The sequence below is a fragment of the Nicotiana tomentosiformis genome, chromosome 3 (assembly GCF_000390325.3).
Source record: "Nicotiana tomentosiformis chromosome 3, ASM39032v3, whole genome shotgun sequence".
NCBI lineage: Eukaryota > Viridiplantae > Streptophyta > Magnoliopsida > Solanales > Solanaceae > Nicotiana > Nicotiana tomentosiformis.
Genome location: NC_090814.1, coordinates 79,445,955 through 79,457,703, shown reverse-complemented (window position 1 = coordinate 79,457,703; position 11,749 = coordinate 79,445,955). Strand labels below are relative to the sequence as shown.

At 39.3% G+C, this 11,749-nt stretch overlaps 1 protein-coding gene across 1 annotated transcript; it reads left to right on the top strand.

Annotated features, from left to right (window-relative positions):
• The first annotated feature begins 10,146 nt into the window (after positions 1-10,146).
• On the top strand, positions 10,147-11,241 carry LOC138908061 (uncharacterized). Its single transcript, XM_070198697.1, has one exon. It carries the CDS (start codon positions 10,147-10,149, stop codon positions 11,239-11,241), a length of 1,095 nt encoding a protein of 364 aa, XP_070054798.1.
• Positions 11,242-11,749: the final 508 nt, after the last annotated feature.

Here is an 11,749-nt window from a genome sequence, read left to right as displayed (position 1 = left end):
TAATTATCCGAATTAAAGTTTAGAATTTATACATGCCCTAATAATTTCGGATTTCGGATCGGATCGAATTAAAATTATACCGATCCGAATCCGATCCGAAATCCGAAATTTTAATAAACACAATCCAAAATTCGAAATTGAACGGATCGGTTCGGATTTCGGATATCCGATCCAAATGAACAGCCCTAGTCGGAATAGAATTCCGGGAAGTTTAGAGTTGATTCAGATGGAAAATTCTAATTTCGAAAGCTTAAAGTTGGAAAAACTAACTAAGGTTTGACTTTTGAGTAAACGACCTCGGAATCGGGATTTGAAGGTTCCAATAGGTTTGTATGGAGATTTTGGACTTGGGCGTATGTCCAGATAGGGTTTTGGATGACCCGGGAGCGTTTCAGCGCCTATTGTGAAAAGTTGGCATTTTGGATGAATTTCATAAGTTTAGGTTAAAGTGGATTTTGATGTTATCGATGTCCGTTTGGAATTTTGAGCCTGGGAATAGCTCCGTATGGTGATTCTGGTATTAGAAGCGAGTCCGGATGTGGATTTGGAGGTCCGTACGTCATTTCGGGGTCATTTGGCGAAAGTTGGAAATTGAAGGTTTTTGGGAAGTTTGACCGGGAGTGGACTTTTTGATATCGGGGTCGGATTCCGATTTCGGAAGTGGGAATAGGACTGTAATGTCATTTATGACTTGTGTGCAAAATTTGAAGTCATTCCGGATTGATTTGATATGCTTCGGCGCAAATTATAGAATTTGGAAATTCCATAACCCATAATTCGATTCGAGGCGCGATTCCAGTTTCGGTGTTGTTTGATGTGATTTGAGACCTCGACTAAGTCCGTATCATGTTATGGGACTTGTTGGTATGATTTGACGGTGTCAAGACGACCTTTTTTCAGTGTTTTGAGTGCGCGAGCAGGTCCGCAATGTGTTTTATGATTGAAATTCATATATGGTTTGTGTCCGGGAGGTTTCGGATGAGTTTCGGGGTGGTTTCGGATCATTTCGGAGAAGTTTGTGTTTTCTGATTTCTGGTGAGGCACTGTTCATTTGCAATTGCGAACACTATTCATTCGCAATTACGAACACTATTCATTGGAGTTTACTGTTCATTCGCAAATGCGAAATTTTTATCTGCAAATGCGAACCTGGGCAGATTGTTTTAAATCGAGATTTTGCTCATTTCACTCATTTCTCTCTTGCTTGGGCAATTTTTGGAGAGCTTCAAGGGAAGATTTTCATCATCTATTACAAGGTAAGTAATTCCCGCATATTATTAGCTAAATACATGGATTCTACAAGGATTTAACCATGGAAATTAGTAAAACTTGTGGGATTTTGAAAGAAACCTAGAAATTGGTATTTTTGGACTTTTACCACGAAATTGGACATGGAATTAGTAATACATTATATATTTGAGTTCGTGGTGTTATGGGTAAAATTTATCTTTGAAATTTTTTAGAATCCGTGCATGTGGGCCCGAGGGTTGACTTTATTGATTTTTCGAGCGGGGGTTGGGAATTGTTTAAATTGATTGATTATGGGTATTATAGTATATTTTGATTGGTTTGCACATTGTTTGACTTTTTTTGGATCGACGGGCATCAGTTTGAGTTGTTAGAGAGGCTTTGGAGCCGGTTATGGAACTTCGGAGTGAGGTCTAACTCTATGAGGGGGAAATTACACCTAAGTGATGTATTTGATATATGCTACTTGTTGCGGGGGCTACGTACGCACGAGGTGACGAGAGTTCGTACGTATTTAAACCCATGTTATTGTTCGGGTAGACTTAAGTTCACACCATGCTATAGTTGTACTATTTGAGCAGTTCATTGCCTATTAAATTCCTTTATGTTATATTACGACTTTAGACTGGACTTGTGTAGAGCGATAGACTCGCTATTGTAGAGATTCAACAGGCTTCGTGATTAGCCGCGAATAATTTTACTCTTCTTATGAATTTCTCCCGCGTTATGAGTTCTCATCGAAAGGTTTCCTCAAATCTCCTTATAACTCACATGTCCCTTCGTGAGTGGAGTCAAGGACCCGTCAAAGCTTCTTATTCTAATGGGATCGGGCCGTTCGCCTCGGCAGGATAGATATATCTATGGTTCGTGTCGTTCGACCCTCGGCAATACGCACATCTTATGGGATCGGGTCGTTTGCCTCGGCAGGATTATATATCACACTCTCATTGGAGCGGGTCATTCGCCTCGACAATATAATAGATGTATCTATGGTTATATACTAGATTATGATGGGATCGGGTCGTACATCTCGGCATTTCTATAAAATATTTCTATGGAATCATGCATATTATTTGTCAAAAAGCCAGTGTATCTGGGAGTTTTCCTGATTTGAATTATGACGACCTATCTGGTGAAGTCCATTATATATATATATATATATATATATATATATATATACACACACACACACACTCCGGTGGAGGAGGTAACTGCTAATCGAGAGTTTGAGTTTAATTGTTGAGAGAAGGATTGTACCACGTATTTATACTTGTTTATCTCATTTATTTACTCTGCCTCATATATCTGTCTTATTGGACCACTAGTAAGTGTCGATGTCGACCCCTCGTCACTACTTCTCTAGGGTTAGGCTAGATACTTACTGGGTAGGCGTTGATTTACGTACTCATGCTGCACTTGCTGCACTTATTGTGTAGGTATACATATATGTTTCTGGTGGTCCTATGGGCGCAGAGGCGTGGCTATTGCGGGGACTTTACGGTGAGCTGCACTTTCTTGATACGATCCGCAGCATACAGAATCTCCATCAGAGTTATTTATATTCTCCATCTAACTTGTATTACAGACGGATGTTCTATTATTATTGTACTCATTAATAGATGCGTATGCACTTGTGACACTGGATTTTGGGGTTCTTACGGGATTGTTCATTATTGTAGTTCGTGTAAATATTATCACTTACCCTGTAAATTCTATTTTATACACTTTCATTAATGAAAATTATGATTTCAAATACTAAAAGAAGTAATTAAGTTAATCATTCACTGTTGACTTACCTGATGGCGGTGTTAGGCGCCATCACGACCTTAGTGGATTTTGGGTCATGACATTTAGATTGTCTAGTGTCTTTCCATGCCTTTAATTGAATTGTCATAACATGTGATATCTCGTTGTTAGTCTACTCTTACGTGCACTATTTGATGTTGTTAGCACCTACTGCACTTCTTACTCGTTAATTGGCCCTTATATGCCTTAGTTGAAGTTATTGCCTTCCTTATTGTCTTGATACCTCTTAATTGTTGAGTTTCTTCTATGAACTTGTGCTTATCTGCTACATGTCCTAATTATTGCGATTGCATACTTAGTTATCATGTATTGTACTTGTCCTGTCATTTTTGTAAAGTTTGTTGTATTCCTTCGTTTTTACGTGGTTCCTTTGTTGTCGTGCACTGATACCCTTGATTGTTGAAATTCTTGTAAATGGAGTTATTGAATTGTTGTTATTGATTTAAATTATTGTACGGGGATCGGGTTGCACTCCGCAATAGGTAAAATAAGGGAGGTGGTGAAATAAGGGAGGATATTTATATTGTGATATTGTTATTGTACGGTGGGATCGGGTTGCACGCCGCAACAGGTGAAATAAGGGTGGACTGTTATGGTGAAATAAGGGTGAATTATGATATTGATATTATATGGTGGGATCGGGTTGCGCGCCGCAACATATTTTGTTTATTGTTATGATATTGATATTTTACAGTGGGATCGGGTTGCACGCTGCAACAGGTGAAATAAGGGTGAATTGATATGGTGGAGTAGGGGTGAATTTTGATATTGATATTATATGGTGGGATCGGATTGCGCGTCGCAACATATTTTGTATTTTTTACTCCTTGTTTTATTGTATTGGCTTCGGTTCTTTCGTAAGATACTCTGAGAATTTGTATTTCCGGTTCTTCACTGTTTTATGCGGATTGAGTTATTGACATTGACTTATCGCCTTGCCGTCATTTCCTGAGCTCTTTTCCTAATACTATTATTCTGGTAAATTAATTTTCAAGGTGAATTTACTACGTTGAGTCATTACCTCCTGTCCTGCTGAGTTGTTAGTAATATAGCGATTTTAAATAAAAAACATTAATAGCATGCTACCTTGCGTGACTTTTAAGTTAAAACTCGCCGTTTATTTCGGTACTTACCATTTCTAATAGTCGTCATATTTTACTTCAATTGATTTCTCAACTTAATCTCCTTGGCCTGTCTGATGTTTTTATTTTACTTAAAAAAGAATTGTTATTATGTTTTAATTTAATAAATTCTATATTAACTTCAATAGCTTATTCGATGTTGTATTTTACTTAAAAATATTATTTTTCTTCACCCAAATGATTTCTAAAATAAACTCATCTTTCTCATTGATTTCCTACTTGGTCTAGAAATTGTAATTTTTACTTTATGGTATGTAAGTAAAATCTCGTGAACATCCATATTAGCATTTGACACGGATATTATACACCGAGTAGCATGTGGATTATGCCGTGCAAAGTGAGGTGAAAAGATGTGGGCACAAGGTGCCATGTATGTCAAAGGTTTGGAAGTTGTGATTTATGATATGAATTTACAATAAGTGGGATTGTTGAAATTATGTATTAAAAATGATTTGATTGGTTGAGTTGACATCGTTTCCCTACTCGAGCACATTTTGTAATGACCCGATATGTCGTTTTAAGAGTTAACGCCCCGTTCAGTGACTTAAGGTCTAGAGCAGTTTCGCCATAAATTTCTGATGCGTGGAGCCGACTTTGGAAGCTTATACCTCGCAATTTATAAGGAATCGAAAAATTATCAAAACATGAAAGTTGTAGTCTTTTGAATTCTAGTTTCTAGAAAGTTAAACCATTCATCATTTGGGCATTTGTACATAAAGTTATGATCGATTGAATGAAGGATAGTGCAAGCAAGTTCTGGTGTGGACTTTTAGTGACGGAAAATGGACTTTTAGTGATGGATGGACAGAAACTTAAGGACCAAAAATGGTCATTTCCTTCATTTCGTTTTGAATTTTTGGAGCACGGTTCTTGAGCAATTTTTGGAAAATTTTTACGGGAAAATATTGGGGTAAGAGTTCCTTATCCTATATTGATTATATTTCATGATTCTATACTCATTTACATCATGAATACGTGAATTTATGGAAGAAAAATCAAGATTTTTGCAAAATCTTCCAAAAACAAAAAAATAAGATTTAGAGGTCGAGTTGTTATCGGAATTTGATAAAATCGGTATGGTTGAACTCGTATCGTAATGGATATTCGGATTTCGTGAAAATTATGTTGGGTTCCGAGAGGCGGGCCCCGCATTGACTTTTTAGAATAAATTTTCAAGTCGACGTTTTATTATCCAGAATTGTTTCGATAAATTTTAATAAAGTTATACAATTAATTTGGATAGATTTGAGCTGCCCGGAGGTCAATTCAAGCAAGAAGTCTATTATGGAATATCGGCCTAACTTCAAAAAGGTAAGTGTCTTGCTTAACCTCGAGTGGGGGAATTACCCCTTAGGCATCGAGTCTTATGTGCCATTTGTGAAATGTGAAAAGTTGTGTACGCGAGGTGACGAGTACACACTCGGGCTTATATGTGCAAAATTTATCGACTTAAAGTTTTAGGCATATTGTGTAGTAAATTGGATAATTGTTGGTATATATTTAATCATCTAATTGCCATGCCTCAAATAACAATTATTGAACTTGTTTTTATATGACAATTCGATGTAATTATTACTTGTATAGTTATGTGATTTCCGTGACTTTGATGGTTTGATATTTCTTGGAATTTGATTTCATTATGAATTATTCATATGCAAATAATTAATTAAGCAAGCTTAAGAAGAAGTGTTAATATAATTATCTAAATTTGGATTAATGAAGGTGTGCCCTATGTTGATTATTTTTCTATCTCTGTTGATTGTTTTTGAGGTTTTATATACATTGTGTGGAGCCTTGGGCTATTTGTTGTGAAATTAATTGATTTTGTTATATCCTTGGAATTGGTTGTGGCCATTGGGCAAATTGTGATATGAAATAATTTTTGTTACGTTGCCGTAATAATATTCCGTGTAAATTGTTGTTTTAATTGAGTTGTCATTTTGAGGATATAAGGGTGGCATCTCACTGTTGATATTATGTGGGCATAAGGGAGGCATTTTACTATTGTTATATGTGTTGGAGTATTATCTGGGCGGAGCAATAAGGGTGGTTATAGGAGCGATAAGGGTGGCTATAGGAGCGATAAGGGTGGCTATTGATATTGTCAGGGAGGAGGGATAAGGGAGGCTATTATAGGAGTGATAAGGGTATCTATAGGAGAGATAAGGGTGGCTATTGTCAGGGATAATATGTGATGATGTGGGGTTGTTGCGTTGGAAATTTTTATGTGATGTTGTGATTTTCATTGTGTTTATTTTTATATCTTGTAGTAAATTGGTAATAGTCTGATTTATGTTAAAATTGGGGTCTGTGGCCATTGCCAGGCGGATTATGATATGAAATGTGGGCACGAGGTGTCGTGCTTGAAGTCCGTGGGAGTCCAACTACAAAATCCATAGTGATACGCTCCCATTTCCATTCTGGAATCTCAAGCCTCGGAAGCAATCCACCCGGTCTCTGATGCTTATACTTCACTTGCTGACAATTTAGGCACCGAGCTACAAACCCTGTTATATCCTTCTTCATTCTCCTCCACCAATAATGCTGCCTCAAGTCTTGGTACATCTTCGCGGCACCCTGATATATGGAATACTGCGAACTGTGGGCCTCCTCAAGAATCAACTCACGTAGCCCATCTATATTAGGCACACAAATCCAACCATGCATCCTCAACACCCCATCATCCCCAATAGTAACATCCCTGGCATCACCGTGCTGAACCGTGTCCTTAAGGACAAGCAAATTGGGATCATCATACTGGTGTTCTCTGATGCGATCAAATAAGGAAGACCGAGAAACCACACAAGCTAGAACCCGGCTGGACTCCGAAACATCTAATCTCACAAACTGGTTGGCCAAGGCCTGAACATCAGCTGCAAGCGGTCTCTCACCAACAGGAATGAATGCAAGGCTACCCATACTCACTGTCTTTCTACTCAAGGCATCAGCCACCATGTTGGCCTTTCCCGGGTGATACAGAATAGTAATATCATAGTCCTTTAGCAGCTCCAACCATCTCCGCTGCCTCAAATTTAGATCCTTTTGTTTGAACAAGTGCTGGAGACTCCGATGATCTGTAAATACGTCACAAGACGCACCATAGAGATAATGCCTCCAAATCTTCAATGCATGAACGATGGCAGCCAACTCCAAATCATGAATATGGTAGTTCTTCTTATGGGGCTTCAACTGACGCGAAGCATAAGCAATTACTCTACCTCCTTGCATCAAGACACACCCAATACCAATCCATGAAGCATCACAATACACTGTATAAGAACCAGAAGCTGAAGGTAGAACTAGAACTGGAGTTGTGGTCAAGGCAGTCTTGAGCTTCTGAAAGCTCTCCTCACACTCATCCGACCACCAAAAAGAAGCACCCTTCTAGGTCAATTTGGTCAAAGGCGATGCAATAAATGAGAAACCCTCAACGAAGCGATGATAATAACCGGCCAAGCCTCGAAAGCTCCAAATCTCCGTAGCTGAGGACGGTCTGGGCCAACTCTGAACCGCCTCTATCATCTTCGGATCCACCTTAACCCCCTCACTGGACACCACGTGCCCCAAGAACGCTAGTGAACTAAGACAAAACTCATACTTGGAGAACTTGGCATAAAGCTTCTCCTCCCCCAGCCGCTGTAATACAATCCTCAAATGCTGGGCATGCTCTTCCTGGCTACGAGAGTACAGCAGGATGTCATCAATGAATACTATGACAAACGAGTCGAGATAAGGCTGATATACACTGTTCATCAGATCCATGAATGCTGATGGGACGTTGGTCAGCCCAAAAGACATCACAAAAAACTCATAATGACCATAACGGAAGCATCCCTGTGGCACATTGAGACAATACATGTGATCACTATTTCTGAAGCAACGACATCTGGCCTGACAGGAATAACGTAGAATCGGGCCTGACCCCTAGCTGCCTGAGCCCCACCCCGAGCTAGTTGGGCGGGTGGTGAAGTAACTGGTGGTGAAGTCGTGGTCGGACTCCTCTGCTGAGCTGAACCTCCCATAAGGCGGGGACAAAACCTCTTCACATGACCCAACTCTCCACACTCGAAACATCCCTTCTTAGAAAATGGTGGCAAATACTGGGACGGACCCCGAGAACCAGAATGACTACCAAAGGAACCTGGTGCAGATGAACCTTGAACTGAAGGTGCACGAGATGAACTCTGAGCTGGGAGGGCACTGAGAGATGACTAACCCAGTCTAGCACTGTACGAACCATGGCTGGATGATGCGCCACGATGAACTGGACGAGCCATCTGAGCGGGCCCATAAGGACGACCCCTGCTGTGGTAAGACTATCCCCAGAAGAAACACCACTGAAACTACCCGAACCACGAGGCCTCTTGGCCTCCCTCTCCTCACGCTCCTGACTGCGAACCATCTCTAGCCACCGAGAAATATCAACCACCTCGTCGAATGTAGCACCTGACATACTCTCCCGAGTCATGACAAAACGGTACTGATAATAGAGGCCATCAATGAACCTCCTAATCATCTCCCTCTCAGTGGGAACCAATCAAATTGCGTGATGAGCCAACTTGGTGTACTCATGCTACGCTTCTGCACATCTTTTTGTGCAGATTCAGGTACCTCATACCGGCCTAGGCTCCAGTGAGTCGAGCTTGGATCGGAGACTTCAAGGTATACCTGCCGGCATCCGCAGGCCTCAGAGTCACCATCTACCTAGTTCTATTTCATTTCCCCATTTTATAGATATTGTTGTTTAGGGATGTTCAGTATACTTTTGTAGAGCTTGTGACTTGGTATCACCGGATAAGACAGGAAACTACAGGATATAAAGAAATGAGATGGACATGAGAATAGATTTTATTATCCTATATATGATTTTCTTGGGAATGAGTAACTAATTATTTGTAGAAGCTAATATCATCTATGCTCACAATACAGATTCACGGTCTAGTTTCTTCCTTGGCAAACCCCTCCTGTAGTTCAAAGGGAGGAAAACCAAAGATTGAAGAAGGAACCAAAACAAACAACGTGGTTTCCCCCCTGATTTTGTAGATGGACCATAGATTTCTATATTCACGAATTGGCAGAACATAAATTACACGAAACAAAAAAAAAATTAGCATTTGATCTTAGTGTTATTTGGTGTTGGTTAGCCGGTCATTGAAGGAGCTACAAAGCTCTCTCTCTAGAGGAGACATGAGATGATGAGATACAGAGGGAGGGAGGTGCATAGTACGTGTTCAGTTGTTCACCCTCACAATAGACGACTGGACAAAGCAATAGGATCCCCAGTGAATCATCAAGGCAATTATTTAGATATAGAATTTTTTGCTTATAATTCTTCAAAGAGTTCTAAGATGAGGATTAAACGAAGCAGCATGATCAATGAGGATTCATATACAACTTGCTTGGGATTGAGGCATAGTTGTGTGTATTCTTTCAATGAGTTAGTAATGGGTCACTAAATTGTCAGTGACGGTGAGAGTTTCTTCTGAGATGTGCAATAAATAAGAGGAAAGGCAGATGGATTGTATCATTAAATTTCTCTTTAATTATGAGGATATTTTTTGCAAAACACAAGCTCATTCCCATGATGTTGTTAATAGAGCTCTCACAAAAGATGCCTCAAATATTGAGCAAGCAGAAGCAATATCAAAACATAGTACATATAGTTGTCTAGTTGTATAAAATATAGTTGGTTATGGGTCTTTTGTCCTTTAGTTCGTATTTTTGTACAGAATTGGTTATGGGCTTATGGGTCTTTGTCTCTTTGTCTTTCCCCTTTGTTTGTATAAGTAGAAGTACATATACCATGTAGAAACACACGTTCAGAGAGGAAGGTGAAAAAATTCCTTTTGCTTTCATGGTATCAAGAGCAGATGCTCTAATTTAGAGATCTTATTTCTCTATCCTTTGTTTTTTTTTCTCCTTCATCTTTCTGTTCTATAATTTTCTTGTTATGGTTGTTGCTTCAGAATCTGGTATTTCATCTGGAGAAGTCACACCCGGGACTATCCTTGATGTTGTTGTTGGGAATACCACAGTAGTAGCTTCAAATTTGGTGGATGGAACTCATCCATATTTTCTCAACTCTTCTGATTCTCCTGGAATGAACCTTATTAATGTCAGTTTCGATGGAACTAGTTATGGAAATTGGAGAAGGGGGGTATTAATCTCTCTTTCTGCTAAAAACAAACTAGAATTCATCAATGGTTCATGTCAAAAACCAGTTAAGAACTCACCTCTTTTTGCACAATGGAGGAGATGCAATGACATGGTCATTGCTTGGCTGTTAAACTCCTTAAGCAAGAATATAGCAAAAAGTATCATTTACTCTCAAACAGCTGGAGAACTTTGGGCTGAGCTAGAACAAAGATATGGCCAAGCTGATGGTGCAAAGTTATTCCAACTGCAAAGAGAACTTAACAACATTTTGCAAGGAACAAATGATGTTGCAGCATACTTTACCAAGCTCAAAAGAATCTGGGATATTCTGAAAGTTCTTAATACCTTCATGGCTTGTGGGTGTGAGTGCAACTGTGGAGCAAAAACTCACAATCACAAAATGAATGAAGATCAAAAGCTAATCCAGTTCTTGATGGGGCTCAATGAGGGATATTCTGGAGTAAGGGGAAACATCCTCATGATGAATCCCCTTCCTTCCACAGCACAAGCTTATTCAATCATTTTACATGAAGAGTCTCAAAGGGAGGTACATTCTGGTCCCCATGTGTCGGTTGAGCCCAGTGCTTTCAATGTTAATGCACAAAAACCTAATAGCGAGTACAGGGGTGAAAATTATAACAGTAACACTGAAGCAAGGAAAAATAACTTCTGCTCTTACTGTAAGAAGCAGGGACACCAGAAAGAGAAATGTTATAAACTGGTTGGGTACCCACCGTCTTTCAAGTTCACTAAGCCAAAGAGAAATTTTGGAAATATCCAAGCTAATACAGCAGTGATTGAGGAAGGTGAAACATCAGGAGGAGGAGCAGTTATCACTCGAGGAGTTGCACCTAGCCTAATGATTCCACAGGGGTTCACAAATGAATAATGTGAGCAGCTGATTCAGATGATACAATCTGTGCAGGCTGGAAACATAAGTACTTCAGGTTCTGATGCTAATGCAAGTGCCAACTTTGTGGGTAAATGTACTGCTTTTCACACCTTTATTTCCTGTATTACAACTATCACATCCAAGTTTTGGATAATTGATTCAGGAGCCTCACAACATATGACTCATGATAAAACACTTCTAAACAATTTCAAACAACTCCCTTTCCCTATTCAAGTTACACTACCAAATTCTTATAAAGTCAAAGTCTACAGTTTAGGGAGTGTATTAATTTCACCTGAACTTGAGTTGCATAATGTTCTTTATATTCCTTCTTTCAACCATAATCTTTTGTCTGTTAACCAATTGTGTAAGCAGCTAAATTCTAATGTTTTGTTTACTAAATCTGAATGTCTTGTACAGACCCCTTCTCTGAAGAGGCAAATGGTACTTTGTGAAGCTTTTGGTGGTCTCTATGTGCTGGAAGTTGATTCAACTAAGTCTAGAG